A 27777-nucleotide genomic window follows, 5' to 3' on the forward strand; every position below is an offset into this window, starting at 1 on the left:
GAACGACCCCTGACCTCTCAGTCTTCCTTTTGTGGCAAATGTTATCATAGAGAGGAAACTAGATTTAGTCTTTAAACACCGGCTTCGACTGCTCTCTTCGCATTCAATCCGACTTTTTCACCATTTCTCAGACGTTTGAATGCAGAGAGTATGCACTGGGTATCCACGGAGGAGTATCCACGGTATCCTGTTCTCCGTGCACTTTGAAGTATGCATGCGCCGATATCTCTCGCCTTGAATATTATTCCCCTCAGGGGAATCGAACCCAAACCGTGGGTTTGTTGCATCCGTGCTCTACTGACTGAGCTAATGAACGGATGATGTGACTCCTTTTTTGTGCATTTATCTTTGACGTGGATAGTGGGGTAGGCGTGGATAGTGAGGGACTGAATATTTACTATTCTGTCCATAACGGCACATAACTCGGTAACGCGGCTGAGTGGGATTGGGTGCCGTTCCCACCCAATACCGCGCCGCTCCGTCGGGGTCTGTGGCGTGGGGCGTTACACCGGGGAACAGAGCATACTTGGCATCTGGTTCGAGGCTGGGATTCACCTCAGGTTTTATTTTTGCGCTCCTCTGAGGTTGACCACTAGATGTCGACATTTTACTACTAATATCTCTGCATTTGGATACTGGATATCCAAGTATCCTGGATACTTTCTGCATTGAAGAGTCTGAAAGCACGTGAATATTTCGCATTAAGTGCGGGCTGCATTATGTAGGCCTGTAGGACGAAGGCCCTACTACATCCTCCCAGTGAGGGCTTCTTCCCGGGAAGGTGCGTCAGTAGGATACAACAGCAGTGGTGACACAGAAATGTGTGTGCAGGAATTAATTGACATAATGACTACATTGGGGCGGAAAAGGGGGTAAAAAATTATTGGCTACTAAAACAAATAATTAAAAATTATGATTTTAATCCTATGAATGAAGGTGTAATGAAATAAGTAACACGTTTTTACGTATAGTCAAACAAGACTTTATACAAAACACAGGGAATAGTTACAAAATAAACTGCCTAAATAAATATATATTAAAAAAAAAACATAACTTCAACTACATGTTTTCCTTTGCCAGAACCCAGCAATTTTTAAGTCTAGGTCCATCAGTCAATATCAAACGTCACGAAGGCAGCTGCTCTGTTTATGAACTGACAGAGGACTGATGAAGGATTGTGGAAGTGCAATGAAATAAGTATCACTTTCATAACCACAGCTATGTAAAATGACAGTAACTGTATCTTGTTTAGTTTTTTACAAGGACATCTGAATACAACGGTAGTAACACAAACGAGCATGAGATTTTTTTTAAAAACACTAGAGTTCACATACTGTAGTAGCTCATTACCTAACGGTATGTTAATAGTAATGATAGCATATAAATACAAGCTAATTGATAATGCATTCCAACAAGAAGAAATATGTCTTTCATATACGTGTTTTACTTTTCCATACTTGTTTAAAAACAAATTGTCAAAGTTATGCCTTCTAACTTGTTATGTCTCCTAATAGACAACGGAACCAGTGTATATAGTTTAGCTGCGGGTATTTCATTGCAAGCAAACCTGACCTGATGCTTAATAAATGTGACGACAATGATTGTATATGTAGTGAGTGTAAACTTTGCATAATGTTGAAGGGGATTTGCCTCATTTCTACACAATTCATCTCAAAACCTCTAAGAGATCCCACCTGCCAAATGAAACACAATCAAACCGAAGGCTCTTATTAGTTACAGTATAGTCAATCAGAACATGCCGGTGGGCAAATCCTTGCTAAACATTCCGTCAAAGTCCAGTTCCCTGCTCATCAGTTCCTCTTCAACACTATCAAGTGCCCACTGGTGGTCAGTTAGTTCCAGTGCTTCCCACTCCGCCTAAAAAACAAAAGAAAGTCAAATTAACAAAATCATGCTTTGTTAGTTTACCCTAAACCTGGGGTCTTCAACGTTTTCAGGCCAAGGACCTCGTAGTTGAGTCTCTCTCTCCCTCTCTTTCTCTGCGCCCTGTGTGCATGTATGTGTCGCCGTGGAGAGAGAGAGAGAGAGACAGATAGAGAGAGAGAGAGAGAGAGAGAGAGAGAGAGAGATGACTCCTGCGGGTACCATGCAGCTCTACATTGTGGGTTGAAGAATTCATAAACACAGGGGGAAAAGGAGGCATTATTACGCAGCGGATAGATGTCTCGTGGACAGATGTGGACTAATAATGCGATTCCTTGCTGCAGTTGACAACCTGCAGTGAGCTCAAACACATTAAGCAGGATCTTAGTCTCTCTCTTCTTTGTGTATCCATAGGGAACCACTGCTGGTCATCAAACAAGTCAGAATGTTGGTGAACTATCCCTTTAAATCCCTGAGCATTCATTTCAAGGCTGCTCAACAGCACCGCCCGGTGGCTGCAGCTGCTGTTGCCGTGAGACATACATAGCCATGAGATAGATTGATTGATTGAATACTTTTTTAGCAGTTTGCGTTGGAAAAGACAAGAGCGTACAGTTTGGATACAAGGTCTACTTATAGGATTTAAACAGAAGAAAGCACTATGGCTTGTTTACATTGGGGTCCTTTGTACTCAATTCATTGAGAAACATACACACTTCGTCAAATGCCGCTGCGGCAGGAGCCGCTCAAAAATAAAGCGCACGTTCTACCTTGAAGGCTTTATTTGTATCTGCAGGCATTGCCATGGCTGCACCGCTCATCTGCTCCTGCATGATCCTGGACTGGTCAGCACCTGTGGGGAATGATGTCAACAAATACTTAGTTTAATCACCTTGGAATTATAAATGGTGTTCTTCTGACTGCTGTTGCCATGTCTTTTGATTGAGTGAATATTTTATTAGTCAAAAATGGAGTAAACAGTACAAGTGTAGTCAATACAATAAAAGAAATGTAGTACAGTACAAGTACACCCTGCCTAAAAGGAGCATCCCAAATAAGCCTTTTTACGGTCTTGTTTATGTCGGAAGTCCTTGGTATTCCATAGCAAAATAGAAAGCAAAAAAAAAAAAAAAAAAACATTCAAAAATCATCGCAGTTATAAAAACACTATATGTACAGGGTAGGGGAAACTTCTGTGCTCACTTCTCGCCTGTCTATGGGAGAAGATTGCAAGAGATTTTCCCTATCTAATTTAATCTTTACTAATTCCCTCGGTATTTTCAAAGAACTTAAATTTGGAACTCTAACTAACCAACTGGGAAAGAGTTGGGCTTCTAAATCAACCATTTAGATCTGTGGGGGGGGGGGGGGCTTGTATCTAAAGTGTTAGTTGATCATTTTGTGCTTCTTGTTGTTTAAACCAATGGTTTTCAAACATCAACAACAGGAAACCCCCAAATTAATACCGGTATGTATTTATCTGCAGACCCCAGGCCCCATCTGAAAAATACCAGGCAATGCCACAGACCCCAAGACCCCAAGACAGATTTGTGTTGTTAAAGGTAAAAGAAAAAAGGCCACATTTTCTTCAATATTTTCTTTAAATATACCAGAGCTATAAGCTCAGCAAATATGCGGTGTATATAGGGTTAAAGTGCTCATAGTCGCTTCTTTTGGGCTTGTTTTCATAGACCTGGTTGCTCGTTTCTTTTTCGTAAAACCTGGCAACTCTGCGTCTGAGGGTAAACCCTTTCACACGAAGAGTGCTGCTCTGTCAAAGTATGATAACATTAGTATTACAAGATCCTTTTCACACTGAACAAAGCCAACATTCATTCAAGAAAAACTCAAATAAATAACAGCACTCAAACAGCAAGCACAGCATGTAAATTAAAATAGGCATGCGTCTCATTGTGCACAAACAAGTACAGTCTCACTAGCTTTAAGGTAGTGGGGAGGGGGGAGAAACATGATGGAAATTAGATAAGAATTACCATTATCTTGTCCAAGGATTAATGAATACATGCTCCGCAGTCCAAAGACATTCAAGAAATACCACGATGCTGAGCTCACCCTAGAACAATGCACACACAATACATTAGCAAGTATGTAGGTCATTATTAAGCCCCTGATACACGTAGCACTTTTCATCAATATATCAACTAGCAACAAGCAGAAGAGTCAATTGGGTATGGTACCTTGGCTAAAGGGGGAAAAAAATAAATGGACTTCCTAAAATAAATTCATGCCTGTTGATAAGGTATGGCAACATGACTGGTGTCTTGCACGCGTGAAGGCACAAAAACATTAATCCAATTACGCTGCCAATGGCCATACCCAATTGACGCCTCTGGTCGTTGCTGGTTGATATTGATGAAATAATTGCTACCTGTATCATGGGCTTTATATTATTTATATTTATACATATTAATATATATATATATATATACACACAGTATATAGTATATACACACACGCACGCACACAGCGGTTACAATAGTAATGCGCAGGCCTGCAGCGTAAACTGCGGGCCCCGCATTTATTAATAGTGTGTGTGTGTGTGTGTGTGTGTGTGTGTGTGTGTGTGTGTGTGTGTGTGTGTGTGTGTGTGTGTAGACAGACAGCTATAGTAGATAACTTTCTATTTTTACCAAGACGCATCCAGGGAGAGCAGTTCTATTCCTTGTTGCAACATGGGCTTGAAGCGTAGTGTGAGAGGGAAGGGAACTTTGGCTGTGTAGGACAAAATATTTGATACATTTCATTACCTCAACACAGTCAGTACATCAACAACATATTATTGGTACATTGCATTCATATTTAGTAGAAATGTAATTCATTCACCAACTACTGCACCGTGTGCTGAAGCATTACATTACACCTCTGTTGTTATCTACGATTGTGATTTTGTTGAGACGTGTGTAATTAACTTAACCACCAGTTTCCCCTCAGAGGAATCGTTTGGTTACATATCCGATAGAAGAGTTTAACTTTTGAACAATTCTCAATGTACTGCAGGCAGCAGCTAAAACTAGTTGATGACATTTATAGAGGTATAACTGAATAATAATAATAATAGTAATAATAAAACAACATAAGTCTGAATGTAGATGAGGGCATTACTTGTCACGAATCCCGAAAAGGTCCAATTGATCCAGCCTCCAATAAGGATCATAGGGAGCACATTGGTTACATTTCCTTTCATCATGTCTGTCAGCATACTGGGATCTGGGTGAAGACACAACCAGCAGAGAGTACACATCATCACTGAGTCCAGTTCAATCATGCTTTTGTGCTAGAGTCCTAGAGTCACCCTATTCTGGGGGTAACATTCACAGAAAATAGCCGATCTACAAGCTCACAACACGTAGTGTGGTGTGTTGTGTGAGCCTGTAGATCGTCTGTTTTCGGCCTCAAACGTTGTGGTTTTGTTTTTTGAAGCGGGTGGTGAAACATTAAAGGTGGTTGCATACTGCTGTTTTTCGTTGCGTTTTGGAAATCAAAAAAAAAAAGAAAAAGAAAAAACGTTTTTCAGGCCAAGGAGAGAGAGGACAGAAAGAGAACGCAGGGACCCAGTGTCGACCATTGTGAAAAAAAAACGATCCTGGTCCGAAAATAAATACGAAACGGGCGGCAGTGTGCAAACTTGATTGACATAACGTAGGTTGCTTTTTTTATTACGTGATCCAAAATTCGCTCCGATATTCGACCGAAAAAAACGCTGGAGTTCTGAATCTATGACCTGATGAAGCTGGAACCAAGTCGTCTGGAGAGCTTATCATAGTCCAAGACTTCCTAATAAGCGGCCGGACAACAACGTCATTAAGAGGCATCTGGACAGTATCACAGATGTTGCATGCATGATGCCACAGTCACAATGCTGTTGAGCCGGTTCTTGTTCCAGACGTTTAGGTTGTCAAATCAGGTTATCATGAGTCAGATCACACACACATGAAATCTGCTGCGCTTCCTTAACACACACAACCACTGTTTAAAATCAACTGTCCCTTTATATGCAGAGTACATGTCAGTATAATCGGTACTTGGGTATACATCTCAAAACAAAGGTTTAGCACTGGTTAGAACTGCTAATGCATCTGGGCTACTATGGTACTTTGGTTAGAGGGTGGGTAAGACAGGTTTGCGTCCACACTGTTAGGAGAAATGTTTGAGTTTTATAATATTCAGAAAGAATATTACCCGTCATCGGGGAGGGAGGAACGACGTTTCTTTTGGTCTTCTTGAAGAATCCATCTTCTTGATTATTGAAGTAGAACTTCCTCATCAAGAAAGACTAAAATGGAGAGACAGTGTAACATAAAAATAAGATAAACATAACATAAGAAATCCACTTCTTGCCTGTAGGGGACTTGTTTAGATAATGTTTTTTGACACACTGTACTTGGTGGGAAATCACTTTTGTTTAGTTAGTTTATAAATAAATTCAAATGTAATTTGAATTGGGTCTGAAAAATTACCTGTTTGGGAATGTATTTCCCATTTTCTCTGAGAATTCTGCTCCTGATAAGTACCTGGCTGGATATTGAAATAAATAAATAAATGTGTTTATACATTGTGGTGGATCTCCAGTACTGGTTCACATATACATTGTAGGTTAGCTTAGCATACCTGTCAGATACTTGTTCTAATGTCAACTTCTTGTCACTTTGAAGAAGAATGGAAACATAATGCCGAATGACCCCAACCAGGAATGTAATGAAGACAATGGGCAGCACCACCCAGAGTCGAATATTGGAGTCCAGCAGAAGCTCCGGCTCAGCCATAACTTGTCCTAGTAGACCTAACAACGAAAGAAGCAATGGAACAAAAAAAACAACAACGTGAGAGGTCAGCACCATGAGAGACAGCGAGTATGAATGAAAAAGATTAAACCACAAATACACTCTGTGTGTGCGCGTGCGTGCGTGTGTGTGCGCAGACTGCGCACGTGCGTGTAGACCCCCAAGCCCATGAGAACAATTACACAGCGCTTTAACACCAAGCAGCAGTGCAAGACTAAGAACTTTGTTTCCTCTGGTGATCCAGCCTATAGGACACACAGTACACCCACGGACAGGTTGTTGGAGGGTTTAGGCAACTTGGGAATCCCAAAGACAAGGCAGAAAGGTTGGCAAAGTATTGTGCCGTCTCTGCTGCCATATACAGTATGGCGGAGACGCCATATATGGCACTATACTTGTGCACATGGAGTGCTGCTGAGTGACATGACATGCGCGTTGTATTGTTGAGGACATATCCATGCGTTTGTGAATGTAACATTTACTGTCCCTGTGAGTGGACATAAATACATTGTTACAATGTATGTGTGTGTGTGTGTGTGTGTGTGTGTGTGTGTGTGTGTGTGTGTGTGTGTGTGTGTCTGTGTGAGTCAGAGTATATCATTTGTTTTTATTGATCTTCTCCTTGTCCCCCCTTCTTCCCTTTCACTTATGGAAATAACAAAAACAATGGGGCTTATTGGAACATAAAAACTAATTTCACAAGTTGATTTTCATTCATAGAATAGCCTAGGTATCTCTGATCAGAATTCTAAATATTGAGCAAATGAATAACTCTAAATACAAATTAATTCATAACTAATGCAGAGTAATTAATAAGAGTTTGGGACACAGTAAGGTGTTATGAGTGACTGAGTGAGTGAGTGAGTGAGTGAGTGAGTGAGTGGGACTGGGGAGGGAGCATAGCATAGCCATGTTCCCTCAGGCCTATGGTCCCTCAAACCTATCATCAGGGGGTCCTCAGTGTTACTACAGGGGGTCCGCCAAATCTTTGTGTGATGGGGAACATTATCCAAAAATAGCAGATCTACAAGGTCACTCACAACCTCGACTCAAAACGTTGAAGACCCCATGCAACCCAAAAGTAAACTGATCAGGGAACGGGGCTGACCCCAATCTGACAGTAGTATACCCCAAGTAGTTGCATATTAATTTGTCTCTGTTGAATTCATAAATGATAAAGGAGCTATGTGTTTAGAGTTACGTTGACATAGTTGTTATTGTCACGTAATACACGCTAAACAGACGACGATGTCGCTCGTAGATGTAGAAGGAATGGGTTCTCGGTTGGAGCTAGCTAATCATCGCTAGCTAAGTTTAGCTTATCGAGAGAGAGAGAGAGAGGCGAGGTGCAGGTTATGTAGCGCTAAAAGCCTCGTTTCTGTACAGTCAGTGGTAGAGTAGGCAAAACAATGGAAAAAGACATTTCTGTTCCACTGTGACTTGTTTACCAGATCAAATAATCAGACACCAATTTATGGAATGTATTATGTTGATAGATAATGACACATTGATACATAACATGATACATAACATTGTTCTGACTGCACATATAAAGTGTTGTTTCACCCAAAGTTACATGGAAGGATAAAGGGACATTGATAAGCATTCTGTGAAAGGCTTGTAGAGCTTGCACAATGAAAATGTATTTTTCCATTGTTTGCGAGGCTAATCATGATAGCCAACATGGCTATAGCTTTGCTTCATTGACATGATTGTGTTGCAGGTTTTGATTGTGTGAATCAGTCAGTGTGAGGGTTGTCTTACCACCGGATTCTTGGAAGCGTTGACCACCGTCCTTATGTCCCTTTTTTAATCTCCAAATAGCAGCAGAATATGGATATTATGTCAAGTGTGGATGGGATGAACCAGATGGCATTAGTTAGCCTCTACAGCCATTGTGATGAGTGTGATGGTGAATGAAACTGTAGGGGGAGGAATGATGATGAGAGCACATTTTTCGAGCAGCACCTGGCTGCAGACACTAGGGTCCTGTTGATGTCCACGGGAGACAGGAACATCAACAAGTGGCAGGAAGTGACCTCACAGTGTCAAGTGACTTCATGCCGCTTGTGGAGGTCACGTGACGTCTCTGCCTTGCAGTCCAAGGCACTACAGTCCCTTTGAGCCGCATTGTCGCTATGTGTACATGTTATCTTTTATCTTTTAGACAACCCAACTCTACCCCCTAACCCTAAACAGAACCTCCATGGGGTAGAGCAAGAAAGAGGTGTGAGGTCACTTCCTGCCACTTGTTGATGTTCCTGTCTCCCGTGGACATCAACAGGACCCTAGTGTCTGCAGCCAGGTAGTCTTGGGCATTTTTCTGGCATCACTGGTTGAGACTACAGCGCCGCCTGGCGGTGATGATGGAATGTACTAAATGCTATTTAAATCTTTTTGAGAAAAGATATATAAATTAATGTTTATTTGTTCCAAAGCAACTGAAAAAGATTGCTGCTATTTGTTTCAAAAGGCTTTATACCCTGTGTATACAACATGTATAACGACACAATGTGACATAGCTCCGTTTACACAATGCAGTACCCCCCCTCCAACTATGTTTATGTTCCCCTTTTTCAGCTGTTATTATTGTTTATTATATTTTGACACTTGCTTTGGCAATGTAAACGTATGTTTTCTCATGCCAAGCTCCTTTGAATTGAATTGAAATTGGAATGTCCAAGGCAGCACACCATCAAATATATATATTTTAAACTAAATTGTAATAAAACAGATAACATTCAAACAATGAAAGGGCAACAATTTTAATTTTGTATTGCAAAGTATGCAAACTGTTAATAAAGTATTCATTCAATCAATCAATCAATCAATTAACAAAAAAATAACTAAACTTTGCCAGGGGACTGTCTGAAAGGAAAATAAATTGCAACCACATTTATTTTTTTATTGACTCACAAATTGCCTTCCACGTTGGATTATTGTTATTACATAATAACAACATGAAATTATTTTTTAGCTGTGATAAAATAATAGCTAAAATAATATGACGCATTTCCCTCACCCTCACCCAGTGGGGGATGGGCACACCCGGAACAGAAGAAATTTAGCTCAGCTAGCCTCCTTAGCTACTGTGACCGCTGGCGCTGGGTACTTATAGTATACCATGTTGTTAGTTATCCTCAAAAACACTATTTGATGCACGTTAGTTAAACCGTGGACTATCACTCTTCACTGGTAGGTCATGAAATGACACCGCCGTGTCTGTCATTTACACCGCTACTAAGCTAAACGGCTAAAAAACTATGCAGATTGTCATGTATTGTAAACAACAGACCATGTTAGTTGCTAGTTATCACGGGTCGGCTGATAATGCTGTGTTTCTCAAACATTTTCGAGTAAAGGGCCGCAATTTAATGAATAAGTAATTTTGATGCAGAAACGTAGCTAATTAGATCATTTTGGTGGGGGGGTCTGGGGGTCCTCCCCCAGAAACATTTTAAAAGAGTAGATGTTATTTCCTGTGTTCTGGTGCATTCTACAAGGAGTTTGAGTTTGATACTTTTATCAGGCTACTAGGATGGGAAAATGATGGATACATGTTTGCATGTCATCCATTAAGCTCTGCAACACGTCTTTTGCTTGAAGATCTGTTTTTGCACACGCATTTGCATGTGTTGAACATAGAACATGAATTACGGTAATCTAGGCTGTAGTGTAGATCCTCCTGTCGCCGACGATCTGTGAGAATGATGTGTTGTGTTGTGAATGTGCGCATGAATGATGAAACTCAATGACCCCACTTTTGGTGCATGGCCCCACCTTGGGTTCAAATGTACCTCTCTTCTTGCTGTATGTTAAGGACTCTCAAAATGAAATTTATTGTCTTAAGAAATTCTTTTTGTTTATTTCAGAACTGTTTGACGAATCTAGTGTTTTCTGTAGTGCAAATGAGAGCTGATAAAAGGTAAGATATTAAATATGCTCATATGGCTTCACCTGTAGTCTCTGTATAATTGTTTTAGTGCCAAACATAGCGTTACCACCATATCCTGCTTTTAGTATTTGATGGGCTGGGAGACATGAAATGAATACAAAGGACCCCAATGTCAACAAGCTATAGTGATATATTGGGTTTGAAAAAATAGTAGACCTTGTATCTGAACTGTGCTGTCTTGTAGGCTACATTTCCTATGCAAACTGGTAATAAAGTATTCAATTTGCAAAGCTAACTCGTGACAGTTAAGCCTTTTTTAATTTACTGGGTGCAGGCAAATAAATAGCGTGGCAACGTTTCGAAGTCAATATACATCTTCATCAGGTCATGTCAGGTGTGTTCTCATTGAAGTCTCCGTGTGGTACTCTGAATTTTGTTCTTATTGCAGACAGAGTCGTGGGGAGAGTCGAGAGAGTCGGGAGAGTCGGGAGAGTCGTGAGAGTCGTGGAGAACGGAGTGGAAGATATGGATCAGATGGGAGTAGAGATGATCCAGAGAGGCACGAGAGAAGGAACCGTGATGCAGAGAGGGATTGTGATCGACGCTGGGGCGATGAAAGGCACAGAGAACGATTTGATGCACCACGGAGAGGTCGAGATAGTCCTGAGGTCAGTGAATAATAACGGCTATTTGAGGGCATCTATCTTATGTAAGTTATAGACCTCTGGAAAGAGCACTGAACACCTTTCAAGAGATGCTTCAGAGAGCAGAAGGGCTCATCTGTGCTCAACGGGGACAATTTGCATAAGAGAAAATAATAATACCTGGGCACTTCAGGAGACTACCCAAATTAAATATACTGACTGGAGCACTCAGAAATCAGAATCAGAAAGACTTTTCTTTTGTCACAACTTCAAAAATACTTTACCGTTAAAGAAGTGTGAAATGAATTTGCCAAGGCCCCTCAGACTAGCAGTTCATTATTAAAAAAGAGAATAAAACTATATTATAAAAAACATCATCACATGATAATAAAGTGTTAAAATAAAGGGTACTTTAAGGCCTAACCTATAGTTAGGCCTAAATCAGAAATTAGCCTACAAAAACAAATATGTTGCTACATACTGTACATGTACTGTAAGCCCCTCCCAAACACAAAATGTGTTCCCGGCCTGAATGGGTTAAAATCTTCATATTATTCACTAAAACATCTGCTTTGTGTATGTCAAACACTATTTATTCAAAAGTCTTATCACACGGTAAAAGAAAGGTCTTTGTGTTCTTTCTGTCTTGGCCACAAGGCTTTTTTATTAAATAAAATGGTAAAAAAACACGTGCAAACCAGTCGAATGCTCCAGTATCTTATTTGTGTAGTCTCTCCTGAAGTGCCCACGAGGAATTATTATTTTCTCCACTGAATGAACACCCGTATTTGTCATTTTTGTGGAATATTATGAAGATGCAGATTTAATTTTTTATGTTTTTGATACAGAGGGGGCCGAGAAAGCGACATTCCAGTGACCGGTCAGATGATGAATATGACGGAGATCCTGACCAGGACTACAGGATGGAGCAGGAAGAGGAGGAGAGCAAGACCATTATGCTTCGAGGTCTCTCTCTCCATGTCACAGAGGATGAAGTATGTTTATGCCAAGCCCTTATTTCAATTAGAATTATAACTAAGACTGAGGAAATGAAATGTATTTTCTTTTAAAAGATTAGACTGAGCCTCATTAATCTTTTGTTCTTCAGATCCGGACCGCACTTGAGCAGCTGCAGGGCCCCCAACCTGTGGATATCCGCTTGATGAAGAAGAGGACTGGTGAGTGGAGTTGTTCAAGAGGGGCATCTCAGCATTTCATATCCATACTCCACACCATGCAACCAGCCTCCCCTATCACTGCTATGCCTTAATGTCACCATTCTACCGCTGTCAGGCATAGATAGGACCCCCCCCCCCTCTGTGCCCGATATACTGTATATGTTTGTGCCGTGATTTAGGGTATAGTAAAGAGGTAGTTGTTTACTTTGGGGCTGCACAATTAAATCACAAATCGTGATAGCTTTCGGTAATATAATCGCGAACCGTGGCAATTCATTTTAACACCTTTTTATATGTACCATTGTTGCACCTTGCCTTTGTGTCCTCGCCATTACGCAAGTTAACCAGAACATTACACAACCCATCTCCATGTCAATCAGGCTGACAGAGACACAATAAACCGACAGAGGTCATTACTTTTGATTTTGCCTAAGTTATGACACCACCAGTATGAGCAACAAATACAATGATAAAATAATGAAACGCATTTCCCCCACCACAAATCAATATTGTATCAATAGTTGTCTTCAAATTAAATAATCAGGATAATGAAGCCATAATCGTGCAGCCCTAATGTTTAGTATTCTTTTGTGAAAATAAATCATGTTTCGATAAAGGTTACCTACCCACTTGGGTGTTAATTTGAATTGGACCCACTATACAGCCGACTGTGACAAGAGTTTGAATGTTTGTACCAAAGCATTCTAACTAACACACCTCCCGTCTATATTTGAATGCTGTCTCTAGGTATAAGCAGAGGTTTCGCCTTCGTGGAGTTTTATCACTTGCAAGATGCTACCCGGTGGATGGAGACCAATCAGGTTGCCTCAACAATCACCAAGTCTAAAATTTGTCTTGGAGATTAGAGCCCCAAATAACAGATTCAACTGATCTTTTGAGAGTTTTGAAAAAGAAAAGTGTCGATTTACAGAACTAAAGGCTTTAGGACAATGACGGTATTCTAAATTGTAATTTAAAACTGATATCTGAGACATCTGTTGATGTCATGGACTACTCAAAGTATTTAAAAAAACATTCAAAACATGGGTCATTTAACTGCTCAGTTCAATTTGTGAATTCTGTTCTATCTGAGTTGCCCAAAGTGGTATTTTTTTGTTTGTTTGTTTTATAGTCATGACTGCTCTATGGTTTCATAGCACACTCTGCTCCAGCTCAGTTCCTCAGTTCCTTTGCTCATCCCCATTTAAAATCCGAAGACGGGAATTGATTCAAGGACGAGCTGGCAGCACTCCGGTCCGAAACACTAGCAGCACATTAGCAATAGCTTTAATTTTGAGCACTCAACCCTTTATACACAGACCTACAGCGCTCTCTCTTTCTCTGAATTCCTTTCTATCACCTGATCTGCTACTGCTCCCCGTATTCACTGAGTGACTCTACCTAAATGAGTGTGTACGCCTAGCCACTCTTTCCCGTTCCAGTTGTGCTCACTCGTTGGGTGGGACTAGTGGCTGCTACCTCACCTGGCAGTTTTAACGTGACATCCTGGAAGCGGAAATAACTCTCGTGTTTTTGACTTTGGCAGAACAAGTTGATGATCCAAGGAAAAAGCATAGCCATGCATTACAGCAACAGGAGACAGAAGTTTGAAAACTGGCTTTGCAATGCTGTGAGTTTAATGAAACCTGCGTGTGACCCCCACTGCATTTCAAAAGTCAAGCCAACACGTTTGTTTTTTATTTGTAACTAACAAAGCGGATGATGTTGTCCGTTGTTTACAGTGTGGCCTGTACAACTTCCGGAAGAGGTTGAAGTGTTTCAGGTGCGGAGCTGTCAAAACTGGTGAGTAGTAATGTTAGGCCTGTACCTCACCTATAAACAGTTCATTGAGGAAAGATGGGAATAGCAGATCAATAATGATGACTTTGTGTCCTAAATAATTAACTGTCTGCCAAGTAGTACATCAGATAGTCCAAACGTGATATGATAGTTGCTTGTCAAATTAATGTAAGAACTTCTGCATTGGTGTTGATGAAACTACTTTGCTGTTGTTTGAACACAGAAGGGGACTCTGCTGGAGCAAGTGGTGTGAGTGCAGAGTCTCAACATTCGGGGGATTATAATGGCGATAGTGAGTGCTGCCTTTCATAATATGCAAATATTAGGATATTATATTCAATGTATTGTACATAAAGTGATCAAATTCTTTACAATTCTCTTTTTCGTCTCCAGCAATTATCTTGAGGAACGTTGCCCCTCATTCGACCGTCGATGCGATTCTGATATTGCTGGCACCCTATGCTAATCTGTCTTCTGGCAACATCCGCCTCATTAAAGACAAGCAAACGAGACAGAATCGAGGCTTCGCCTTTGTTCAGCTCTCATCTCCATTGGTATGATCGTGTTTTGTTGTGAAAGTCTTGTAATTATGATGCAATGTTTGTTGGAGACTGAAGGGTGGATCTACATGCATATCTGTCTGATATTAAGTGTCTTCAAATCCCTGCGTGTAGGAGGCCTCTCAGCTCCTCACTATCCTCCAAAGCCTCCAGCCACCTCTGAAACTCGACGGAAAGACGATTGGTGTGGATTATGCCAAGAGTGCCAGGAAGTGAGTCTTGAGTCATCATAAACATAATTATCCTCCCAGTTCAGATCAGATTTGCATTCATCACCTTGAAGCATCATATGGAGAAGACAGAGTTTGTTTGTCACCACCTGATTGTTTTACTTTTGATGTGACTAGGCTGCCTGTAACTATTGTTTGTTTTCTTAGTGAATAATCTATTGATTAATCAAATAAACAAAGTGTGGTGTTTTTCAAATAATTATTTATTCGTTGCACACCTGTGTCGCGCACATTTTTTGAAAATGTTTGAAAGGTTTTGTGATTTGCATCACAAATAGGGATGGCAGGTTGAAAGTGGTTAAACCTAATGAAACTAAAAAAAAATGTATCACTTATGGGACCGTTAATTGTCCACTTATGATTAAATCCCCTTTTGCAGTTATTGATGGTTCGCCCCAGGAGCATGTTTCCCACACCAAGCCTCACTAATGAATAGCTTCACGGTTTGACACAAGCCCCAATTAATCGTGTTGTTCCCACTTCCCTCACAGAGACTCGGCGCAGCCTGAAGGGATCAGAGCCAACGCTCTATCTGTTGCCAGCACCGCCATCGCTGCTGCTCAGTGGTCATCCAGCCAGGTACAGTTTGTTTCTGTTTGGTATTTTTTTGTTTCGGGAGCTGATGCCACATGGCATTGGGGTGTTGTGACATAATGCTGAAACAACAAAAGCTCTGTGTAGTATTTGTGCTGATATATTTCTTTGTTGATAGCTTCTTTTAGTCTCCTTTTAGTTGACCTTGTTCCAGTGATCTGTATAGTCAGGAAACTGTACCTTTTCCTATGCAAACTTCTAATAAAGTCTTCAATCAATCTGGAGTGTTGTTCAAAAGGCGAATAATTAGTCACAGCACCACAGTCACAGTCAAGCTCCCTGGTTTATTGGTGGCATTTCAACCGTATTCTTCAGGCAAGTCTGCTTGACGAGGACTTTAATACAGTGCTTTAAATACAGTTTATAGAGATAATACATATATTTTCTACTAAGCACCTTGCCTTCTTAGATGTTTGACCTACACTATGCCTCATACTAGTTTGTACCTTGTACCTTCCAGTTGCAGCAGGGTTTAGGCGCCACCTCTGACTATTCCTCAACGCAGGACGCGTATGCTGCCCAGTATGCACAGGTCAGAGCAAATCAATAAAATCAGGTCATCACATGAATGATTTGAGGGATTGTCATATTTTAATCGGTGCGTCATCCTTTCTCGTACAGACTTATCAGCTGTGGCCCCAGCAGCCTGAAGCATTGGCACCTGTCATAGGAGACGGACTGTTAGGAGGTAGTATAACTAGTTAAATTAATAGTCACTTTGTTGAACCGTGCTATAAATGTAACAAAACTGTCATCTGCTACCCACAACAAATGATTATTCATGTTCCACAGCTGCTCCAGGAGCGAAGACGTTGATCCCAGCAGTCACAGGGGTTCTGTCCCAGCCACTCATTATCAGCCAGTCTGCATTACAGGTAGATACGTCATCAACAACCCTAACTGTTACCTCACAAAACAACTATGCTAGGCCTAGAATTATTGAATGCTTTAACCAGTGAAAAATAGCAGATATACAAGCTCTGTGGCCAAATATCATTTTGGGGGTCCTTCACATCCACAGATCCTTCTCAAAAAATTAGAATATTGTGTAAAAGTTAATTTTCTTCTGTAACATAATATATATTTTTTAAACTTTCATAAAGTTTAGATTCATTGTGCATGCAGTGACATATTCTTGTATTTTTTGTTTTAATTTAGATTTTTATGGCATACAGCTCATGAAAATCAAAAATCCATATCTCAAAATATTAGAATATTCCACACAGCCACTCAAAAGAAGCATTTATAATACAGAAATGTCAAAGTTCTGAAAGGTTATGTTAATTTATGCACTCAGTACTTTGTATGGAATACTTTTGAACAAATTCCTTCATCAGTGGGGCGTGGCATGAAGGTGGTCAGCCTGAGGTACTGCTGAGGTGTTATGGAAGCCCAGATTTGCTTTGATAGCGGCCATAAGCTCATCTGTGTGGTTGAGTCTGGTGTCTCTCATCTTCCTCTTGACAACACAACACAGATTCTCTGTGGGTTTCAGGTCAGGCCAGTTGGCTGGTCAGTTAAGGCCAGTAATAGTTAGTTAGTTACTAGTAGTTTTTGGCTCTGTGGGCAGGTGCCAAGTGCTTCTGGCTAAAATAAATCATCTCAATAAAGCTTGTCAACCTACGGAAGCATTAAGTGCTCTAAAATCCCTGGGTAGATGACTGTCTTGACTCTGAACTTGATAAAATGCAGTGTGGGCAAAACCAGCATTGCATTGTATTGCAGGTGTTGGTCCACTGTGTTTTATCAAGTTCAGAGTCAACACAGCCATCTACCTGGGGATTTTAGAGCACTTTGCGCATCTGTAGGTTGACAAGCTTTAAGGAAATGATGATTTCCTTTAGCCAGAAGTACTTGGCACCTGCCCACAGATCCAAAACTACAGTAACTGGTGTAGTGACCATGGTATTACTAGCCTTAACTGACCAGCAAACTGGCCTGACCTGAAACCCACAGAGAATCTGTGTTGTGTTGTCAAGAGGAAGATGACAGACACCAGACTCAACCACACAGATGAGCTTATGGCCTCTATAAAAGCAAACCTGGGCTTCCATAACACCTCAGCAGTACCTCAGGCTGACCACCTTCATGCCACGCCCCACTGATGAAGGAATTTGTTCAAAAGTATTCCATACAAAGTACTGAGTGCATAAATTAACATAACCTTTCAGAACTTTTACATTTCTGTATTATAAATACTTCTTTTGAGTGGATGTGTGGAATATTCTAATATTTTTTTCATGAGCTGTATGCCATAAACATCAAAATTAAAACAAAAAAAGCTTTTGAATATTTCACTGCATGCACAATGAATCTAAAATATATCAAAGTTTAAAAAATTCTATTATGTTACAGAAGAAAATGAACTTTTAAACAATATTCTAATTTTTTGAGAAGGATCTGTAGTAGTCTCTCAAGAACAGACTAACTGAGCTCCAGTTAAGTGAAAAGGACCTTTTCTTTGACAAAACCTAACCTCTAAACCACACCCACCTGGGCATAACACCGGGAAAAGAGTGTCCGATATAATTCCGCCTTCTTTCCTCCCCTCAGGCGCACCAATTAGTTGGGGACTTGGGCGTGGCGCTGCAGCAGGCACCGTCACTGGCGACATCCTCTACTGCAGCCGTCAATGACTCTGCTGGTAAGATGAGTTGACCACCCAATGGTTTTATCCACAGGCGTAATGAATGGAACAATCATAATGCGTTGAATGGATGAAACAGACTTTTAAAATTATTGTAAATCATTTGTACTGTTGTTCTTGTCACCAGCTGCCCCTGACACTTCCACTTACCAGTATGACGAGTCTTCCGGTTACTACTATGATCCACAGACGGGGCTGTACTATGATCCCAACAGCCAGGTATGGATTTGATGAGTTCTATTGGTTTTCAGCCTCACATTTATTGTCTACCAGAAGAAGCTATTTTGTAATCCCCAACATTTCTCCTATGATCTTGTCATTGTTTAATAGTACTACTACAACTCCCAGACTCAGCAGTACCTGTACTGGGACAGTGAGCAACATGCTTATGTCCCTGCACCCGACACGGGCAGCACAGAGTCGGCCTCCGCAGCGAGCACCACCACTGGCTCGGCTGTCAAAGAGCCCAAGGAGAAGAAAGAGAAGCCAAAGAGCAAGTCTGCACAGCAGGTCAGCCACAGAAAACGTTTTAACTCTCTGTTTTGTGCCCTCGGTTTCAAGAGCTTATGGAGATGATTTCTGCATTTGATTTAGTTCAGTCGTAGTCTTTTAAATTAGAATTTATTTTAGTCATCTGAAAGGTTTTGGCAGGCCTTGATGGCGTCGTAATGGCAGATTTTACTCTTGGTTGCATGCTGAAAATAGCCGATCTACAAGCTGCGACGCGCTGTGAGCTTGTGGAGCTTTTTTTATAACACACATAAAATGACTTGCCTTTTAGTTCTACTGGATGTCTTCTCCACTAGTCCCTTCCTAACCCTTTTGTCCAGGTTTAATTTGTTGACGAAATTGTCAATATATTACGTCTTTGTTTTTACCTAGTTTATTTATTTATTTTTTCGTCAATGGGAAAAAATGTAGTCGATGCTTTCCGTAATGGTTTTAGTCGACGAAATTAACACTGTTCTGCATTCCCTGTTTTTCACCATTAGATCGCTAAAGACATGGAGCGCTGGGCAAAGACCTTGAACAAGCAGAAGGAGCAGAAGGAAAGCTTCAAGAGCAGCTTCCAGACATTACATTCCAGGGAGGAGGACGGGAGAGAGTCTGCTGCAGCAGATGCAGGCTTCACCACGCTGTTTGAGAGAAAGGTGCTTAATCACTTAAACCTAAGGCCTTTGTGAGCCTGTTGATTGGTTATTTTTGATATTTTTTATGAAATTGTCACCTGTGACAGGAGCTCTGTATTATCTGATATTCTGTGAACCTCTATTTTGGACCCGCCATGTGTTAAAATCTCTATGCATTCTATGACATGACAACTTTTTTTCCCAGCAAAATGGTGGCTTTGAGGTGCAGGCCTTTATGAATGAGCACGCGAAGATCGTGGAACAACAAGAATCGTCAACAAAGGTGAGAGGGAGGTCTATGAAAGACGGCACTCTTCCAACATCCTATGGTTATTTGGGGAAATTAGGACTGGTGTAAGTTAGGATAAGGCTTTGTATGGAAGAAGGGCTTAAGTGCTTAACTGAATAAATATATACTAAACAAATGGCCAGCATAAACAAATGGCCAGACTAATCGGTTATCTGTATATAAGTGATATTGCACAAATTGAATTCATGAGGTGAACATTTATTTCCCAAAATCATGAATCATCGAAATAACATATTTCTTTATTCATTGCAGAGCGGTCTGGTCGCAGCCTACAACGGGGACAGTGACCCAGAGGAAGGGGCAGCCGAGCAAACGGAGGAGGAGACGGCAACGCTGACCGACTGGACCAAGATGGCCTGTCTGCTCTGTCGAAGGCAGTTCCCCAACAAAGAGGCCCTGCTGCGTCACCAGCAGCTCTCCGACCTGCACAAGGTACAGTAAAGAAAGGGCAGAGTGTGCTCAATCTGAGCCACACAGTGGATATTTTAGGATGTGCCATCTGCTATCATGGGTATACAACAGTCCCCTTGGCACCGGGTTAGGTAGAGACTTTAGATCTACCATTTTCAGCTTAATTGTCACATCACAGGTTTACAGAAGTAAAGAAGTGGGTGAAATGTGTTATTGTGCATCGTTCCTAATCTTCCTATCGTATCATTATTTTCCAAATAAGAAAGAAAGGGACGAAGAAGAGGGGGGAGGCTAGGGAGGAAAGGAAATATCTACAGTACATATTTACATGGTACCTGAGAAGTATACTGTGCATTATATGCTTTTGAACATTAGTAAAGGTGCTAGAAAAAAAGCGTCTCTTAAGTGATTAAATTAGTCGCTGTTAATATGTTTCAGCAAAACCTGGAAATTCAGAGGCGATCTAAGCTGTCGGAAGCCGAGCTGGAGGAGTTGGAGAGAACGGAGGTATAATTTGATCCAAATCTGCTCCTCATCTTTGAGGTCGATGGGATTCGTTAATGAGATCATTATTTCATGGTTGTTTTGCTTTTGGTCTACAGCTGAAGTACAGGGACAGGGCTGCAGAGAGAAGGGAGAAGTATGGCGTTCCTGAACCACCTGCTCCTAAAAAGAAGAAATTCTACCAGCCTCCCGCTCCCACAGTGTAAGACAGAGAATCACAACCTTTTTCATTTAAAGACCCCCCAGTTTGATATGCACTAGGCTGTGGACCTCCCGTTTCTTGTGATTTCACCCTCCGGGATCCCAGTCTACACGGCAATAACTTGGCGTACAAATGGAGCCGTAACGGTCCATTTGGATCAATTTGTACGCTGTTATTAGAGTTACAGACCCAGAAGGACCCGGACCCTACATTGAAAACCGGTGGTGGGAGACATATTGGTAGTACAGCTAGATATCGAAACGCCAAATTATGTCAGTCACAAAATGAATTTCCTTATCTTGAGCACTATCATCAAACACCATATCAGTAAAAGTTAATCATCTCTCTGAAAGGATACTGTTTGCAAACATCGCGCAGTGACAGGTCTTTGGATTAGATTGCATGATCTGATTAAATGTCCTGAACGTAGTCTATCTGAAAGGTCTTTGACAATATTCAGCCAACATAGCTGATGTTCATACTCCAGTGTGGCAGTGTTAATTATGACAGCAAATTCTGATTTAGTCTTTTGAATAACACACCATTTAGTTAGTTTAGCCCTATTTTAGTCATCTGAAATTTGGTCTTGGTCTAGTCTTAGACTAAATATCAAAATATTTTGTCTTGGGGCCCCATTTCCGTCTGTGCCTTACCCTTTATCCCTGCACTTCTTTGCTTTTTTTACTTTGAAAAACATTTTAAAATATTACAAATAGCTGATCTACATCAACACGTTGTGATTTACAAATGTTTTTCAAAATAGTACAAAATGGCAAAAAAACAAAAATAGGGCCCTTAGTCTTAGTCAACAAAAGTAACACTGCAGTATGGAATCCTAATGTGTTTCATGGAAATGTAACGACGCGCACACAGGAACTATGAGCAGCCCACCAAAGACGGCCTCACCAGTGATAACATTGGGAACAAGATGCTGCAGGCCATGGGCTGGCAGGAGGGTAAAGGTCTGGGACGCCATCAGCAGGGCATCACTGCTCCTATCGCCGTGAGTAACTACGCACTACTTATAGCTGGAGGTTGGGGGTCAGTGGTGGGAAAAAGCACTCACATTTTTTACTTTACAATTAAATCATTGTAGTGGAGTAAAAGTAAATTATTTTCCTCTGAAATGTAGCAGGGTAGAAGTAAAAGTACAGAAGATTGGTACAGTACTTGAGTAATTAGTTACTATCCACTACTGGTTGGGGGTGTAACCCATGTCAAATCTGCCGTCTCTAATAACCGTCTTCCCCGTCTCCCCGTCTCCCCACAGGCCTCATTAAGGACCAAGGGCACAGGCCTGGGAATCAAAGGAAGTGCATATGAGCTCTCAGCGTCTGACACCTACAAGGATGCTGTTCGGAAAGCCATGTTTGCACGCTTCACTGAAATGGAATGAATATGACCGGTGGGGTGGGGAGCAGGGGGGCTTAGTTTCACAAATCATTACCAATGATAGGCTATAAGAAAAGACATTGATGATACTGTGAATATATATATATATTTCTTTTCTCACTGGTTCAATTGTTCCATATCTATTTTGTCGTTGCCTACAAACTTTTTCTTTTTTAAGTGGAACATGTACACTTTGTATAGTTATTTGTATTATTTTTGTACAGAGTAATGTGATCCTTTGAGCTCCCCTCTGCTATAGTAAAGCTAAACATTGTGTCACTTCTCATGAAGCTTTCTCTGGTGTATAATACGTGAATAACTTACTATAAAATGTCCCTCCGTATCAGCCCTTTAAGTTCACTTGAACAACACTATAACATGCCCCTCAGTACTGGCCCTTTCCCTGGCTTGAACAACACATTAACCATAGATATAAAAAGCTAGATACCTCATTCGCCACTGCAGTTTGTTGGAGTGACCTGTAAAAAAAGGATAGGTGGAAGGCATGCTGCCACTCAAAGTGAGTACTGGATAATCACGGCACCTCTTTTCTGGGACGAGGGTAGAATCTCGGGTACGTTGGAATAAACAAACAACCAGAGGGTACAGAGTTCCTATATCCAAACGCACCCTGGGTTACAAAAAGCCCCCACCTGCCTCTAATTGACCTGCCGAACTTCAGTTTCTGTGATGCACGCGGAAGTCCGGAAGCTTGCCTTGCCTTTTTTTACAGACACCTCAGAGCCGGAGGAGGCATCTACCTTTCTGTCTATGCACTTAACCGCTCCAGTCTAGCTGCTCAGTGGCCATTGGCCAACAATATATATATGTCTGGTTTTACTGGGAAGCTTAAAGGAGCAATTCACCAATTTTTAACCGCCATATCATTGTTTTTCATTAATGCTCATAATATTGCACATGTTCTGTCTACTTGCACTCATTAGTGGGCTGTGGACAGTTCAGAAAACATCAGTGGGGATTCCAAGCTACAGTAATAGAAACGACACCTTTCGTGGTTGGCATGCTGAAATAGATGCTGCCGTTCCTGCATTCATTTGAATAAATGAATAAAAGGTTGATATTTTGTTTGAAATAGCCAAAGCTGCCTACTGATGTCATCTGTAGGCATGTTTCTGAATGGTCTACAACCTTCCTCTGAGACAAGTAGACGGACAGAAATGTTGCCATCTTATAACGAGCATTAGTGAGAACCAATGATATGAAGGAGAACGTGGTTGAAGTGGTATGACTGTATATATGTAATATTTCAGAACCATAGTTGTATATTGCAGGGTACAGACTGACGTAGTCAATAAAATGATGTATTTTTATTCTTTATTCTAAGATAATATTTTAGAAGTTAGCCAGCAGGTTTCCAGAAGGAACGATACTGACAAGCCTGATTGATGTACAGAAAGAAGGCTTTGTGACTTGTTTGTGGGACCTCTTAATTTCACACTGAAGACAAAGTAGTGTAGACCTGCTATCAATGCATAAAATAAAGGGACCAAAGGGTCTATAATATAGTCATGAAATGATTTGCAGGCAAAACTCATACTTGTAAGAATTATCTCCTTTACCTGACTTAAAAAAGGCAGATATGTTGTCTATGACCTGCTCTTGTTTTTAAAAACTTTTCAAAAGTGGCTGTGTCACTTTTAAAATGTATTTTGTATCCTTTTAGTTTATATGTACCTGTTATATACTTTTATTGTTTTTGGTTTTATCTGTTGTATAGCTTACTGCTTTGGCCATGTTTTGGCAAGGTCTCACAAAAAGAGGTTTTTAATCTAAGTGTGATTTCCTGGTTAAATAAGGGTTATATAATAAATATATTTGATTTCCACTCACTGCCCAAGGTTTTGTTTTGTTGTGTGTAATCCGTAAACAAATTATATATTGACTGTTCTAGGTGGAATTTGGGAATGTTGAAAAATAGAAATGCATATACAGTAACCTGTGGTGGATGTTATTCCAATAGTTGATATTGCAAAAATATTGTATTTCTAACAACATATCTCTGATTAAACCTAGACATTTTCTTTATTGAGATATAATGGTTACTTTCAATTCTATTGCAATCTTGGTTCTTCCAGTTAGTCATCATCAAGCTGCTCATTACAATGTGTATGGTTAGTTTAACACACATTCATTTATGCCTATTGAGATTTGGACCCACATGGGGTTTTAAATCAGTCTTGGAGGCATGGGAGGGATCAGTCAGGAGCTCATCTTTAATATGAAACATGTCCTTATATTATTCTCCCCAGCCTGCGCCCCTGCTTCAGCCTCGGGCACAGACAGACTAATGATGGGCTCATGTCTCTGAACTGTAGGTCCCACTCTGAAGAAATTCCTTTGGAAAATCTTTCATGTCTTTATACCTGGACTTGGAATCTACTATGTTGACCTAGACCTGGAGCAATGGACGCAGACACTGATTACATTGGGTTTGTTTGGATTCACCCCCTGCCTGCAACTCACATCCTCTGCTCTGCCTGTAGCCTTTTCTTTGTCCATCATCAGTGGTGTGGGAAAGGTACTTCATTAAAAGTACAAAAGTATTGGCATAAAAATTAAAAGTAGGCTGCTCATTATGCAGTATGTCCCATTTCAAGTTTTCAAATGTATAATAAACATCTTTTGAAAATAACAGATCTACAACCTCACAGGTACTTGAGTGCATGTACTTAGTTACTAATCCAGTCTAATCAAGTTTTTCTTCCTTACACACTGCCCTAAACACTTTTAGGCTACATAATACCTTGGTGACAGGGAAACTAACCTATTGTAGGCTACACCACCATTTTTAGACTGGCACTGCTGCTAATGTGCTATAACAAATAGACCAGCTGGGAAGATTGTAATTGTATCATGCTATACAAACTGACAATTGATGAGAAATGTGTCATTTAATATATCAGATTAATGTGCCAGAGAGTGAGAGCAGTGTAGTGGTTGACTTGAGTGACCTACCGGTATGTGTGTGACGTGTGATCATTTTATCACCAGGGGGCAGTATCTATTATATCTGGTACAGTATTTTCACCAGATAGACTACTTGATAATGGTCAAATAACAAACGTCCTCAGGAGAAAAACATTGAAAATCCAGTATTTTTTGAGAAAGTAAGAATATAGAAATGTAATTACCTTGTCTTGCTAAATACAATTTAAAAATACATTATAATTGACCGTATCTATGTCTGTCTGTCTGTCTGTCTGTCTGTCTGTCTGTCTGTCTGTCTGTCTGTCTGTCTGTCTCTAACGCCTGACACTGTGGTTCCCCTGACACATCACTGTGACATCGGTTTACTATCAGAACCGTCACAGCTTGTGACACTTTTTTACGATTTATGGGTTTGTCACTCTGACATCATGCTCTGACATCACTATGATGTCAGGGGAACCACTCTTAACAGAATGGGTTTGCCGCTTTGACATCACACTCTTGCTTCCCTGTGATGTCACACTAACAGAATCCCTTTTATGCCCATATATGGAGTTCCCTGATGTCATCAATATTAAGCCCATATCTAACAGGACTTCATATGGGAATGCCAATATGGAGTCCACATCGGCCAAATAACACACTAATAGAATCCATATATGGCTAAGACAGATGGCCAAGACAACCCATATCTGTGTGGCTGGTTCTACAGACAGGGATCTCCATACAAGAGTATGATGTCAGTTGTCATAGACCAGTGGTTGTCAACCTTTTCAGGCTGTGACCCCCTAAATAATCATATTTTAACCGGGGACCCCCCCACCCTGACGAGCACTACAAATGTATAAAACGGTTCTATTGTGAAAATAGAAGATCTACATGCCTGTAGATCTGCTATTTTCTCAATATCTGCCTAAATAATTTGACAGTTTGGCCAATGTTTAATGTGTCTTTTTAGAGGTATTAAGAATTAAGTCCGGTTTAAATTGTCACTTTAGAAATGTGCAGATACCCTCTATACACTGAAACTTTGTTGGTTTGTTTACTGTTGAGTGACAAAACAATGTTTCACTTTAAGCTAATCATCTGGGGACCCCCCAAAATATTTTGGGGATCCATGGGGGTCCCGACCCACATGATGTCTATGACATAGACATCATAGGACTTTCACAAAACGAATAACTGAGTAAGCATGTTTGGGCTCTCACAGCATATCTCCATATACAGTACATGGATCTCTAAATGTCACTTAATGTATGTACCCAACTCCATATTTCTGTAATACTGATGACATCATGATGTTGTTCACAAACTACACACCTCGCTGTCACTTGCTTTCCATAGCTACAGATTGCACAAGGAAGCCATGCCATTATTAGACCATTTGTTGTGTTTTAGTCAGCTCTCTGGCAGCGAGCACACCCACATTATTTTCTGCTGCTGTTGGTAGTCATGGCCGCCTGTTGCCATCCTATGGTTGCCACCTTAGCTGTGTGGGTGTTCAGACTACTCCAAACTGTACTGATTTAATGCTAGCTTGCATAATGTCTTTTAGACTATTAGACCTAAGTCTCCACTGGAACACTGTATGAGAGGATGACACGATCTCCCACCTTCAAACAGCACTTCATGTGTACTTGAACGCAGGCCTTCTCAACCTTCTTTCAGGAGGTCTAAAAAATATCAGATGTATGAGCTTACAACGTGTCACGATGTGACGTGGTGTGACCTTGTATAGGCATTTTTTTGTGACGGTAAAGTGGTTGTAAATTCTTACTCAGTTGGGAGACTACAGGATCAGCTTACTATCAACTGTGTGTGTGAGTTGACCTAGTATAACAGTTACTATTATTATCATCGTTATCATTCACATCATATAGAATAAATAAATTATATTGTAACGACCCTGCAAGTAACTCGCAAGTAACTCGCTCCTCCAAGCGAGCTAGCTCTCTTGGCGTTGCAGGTTGCTTGCCTTGTCTGCTGAGTTGGGGGCCGGGGTTCATCTCCCGTTTGGAGGCGAACTTCTCCACTCAGTCTGTTAAACGTTACATTGGTGTCAGCGGGCGGATCCATGGAGCGTGCCCTCGCGTGAGGGACGTGAGGAACTGGCCCGGATGGCAGTGAATCGTTCTGTGAGGAGGGGCTAGTGTAACGATCCTGCAAGAGATCTGGCCGCAACTCGCTCCTCCAAGCAAGCTGGCTCTCTTGGTGTTGCGGGTTGCTTGCCTTGTCTGCTGAGTCGGGGCCGGGGTTCGTCTCTCGTTTGGAGGCGAACTTCCCCACTCAGTCTGCTAAACGTTACAATATTTACAGATAATGTGGTTGACAGACATTAAACCTTATTGTGCATGAAACTGCTGCAATCTGAACAGGATTTCTGCTGATGCACTTCCGATTATCCACAAAACTGCCCGATGAGGTGTTGTCAAACTCCAAAAGCTCATGCTCTGACTTCACTATTAAATAAACAAAAATACTAGTAGCCTATAGAATGAGATCTGAACTTAAGATCAGTTAAGTTTTGTGTTTGTGCACAAAAGTGAGTCCACGAAGATCTGTTACAAAGTTACATACACTGTTAACGTATAGAAGACTATAGAGATGTTGCCTAGCAATGTTTACTTGTGGTTCTGTGAGCTAGA

General features: G+C 40.9%; 2 protein-coding genes across 3 annotated transcripts; one reads left to right on the forward strand and one right to left on the reverse strand.

Moving 5' to 3' along the window:
* Window positions 1-1003: 1003 nt before the first annotated feature.
* Window positions 1004-8603, reverse strand: emc3 (ER membrane protein complex subunit 3). The gene is made up of 9 exons (XM_080727275.1): window positions 8451-8603; window positions 6514-6685; window positions 6363-6420; window positions 6085-6178; window positions 5008-5112; window positions 4536-4617; window positions 3879-3958; window positions 2655-2737; window positions 1004-1878 (listed from the first exon to the last, which is right to left on the reverse strand). Exons 2-9 carry the CDS (start codon window positions 6666-6668, stop codon window positions 1750-1752), a joined length of 786 nt encoding a protein of 261 aa, XP_080583401.1. The 5' UTR covers window positions 6669-6685; window positions 8451-8603; the 3' UTR covers window positions 1004-1749.
* A 1139-nt stretch (window positions 8604-9742) lies between these two features.
* On the forward strand, window positions 9743-22560 carry LOC308287865 (RNA-binding protein 5-like). 2 transcript variants are annotated; one of them, XM_080729180.1, is made up of 25 exons: window positions 9743-9881; window positions 10559-10611; window positions 11030-11249; window positions 12074-12220; window positions 12334-12403; window positions 13151-13224; window positions 13950-14033; window positions 14146-14206; window positions 14427-14495; window positions 14597-14757; window positions 14878-14975; window positions 15485-15572; window positions 16048-16119; window positions 16209-16275; window positions 16380-16462; window positions 18141-18231; window positions 18362-18453; window positions 18565-18744; window positions 19227-19385; window positions 19570-19647; window positions 19927-20106; window positions 20524-20592; window positions 20688-20791; window positions 21665-21794; window positions 22062-22560. In XM_080729180.1, the coding sequence occupies exons 2-25, from the start codon at window positions 10595-10597 to the stop codon at window positions 22185-22187; spliced, it is 2520 nt and encodes an 839-aa protein (XP_080585306.1). In that variant the 5' UTR covers window positions 9743-9881; window positions 10559-10594; the 3' UTR covers window positions 22188-22560. The 2 variants fall into 2 exon arrangements, with proteins under 2 accessions (XP_080585306.1, XP_080585307.1); XM_080729181.1 differs by having other exon boundaries at window positions 9775-9881; window positions 10590-10611.
* Window positions 22561-27777: the final 5217 nt, after the last annotated feature.

Source organism: Nannobrachium achirus (assembly GCF_963921795.1).
Source record: "Nannobrachium achirus genome assembly, chromosome: 6".
NCBI classification, from domain to species: Eukaryota; Metazoa; Chordata; class Actinopteri; order Myctophiformes; family Myctophidae; genus Nannobrachium; species Nannobrachium achirus.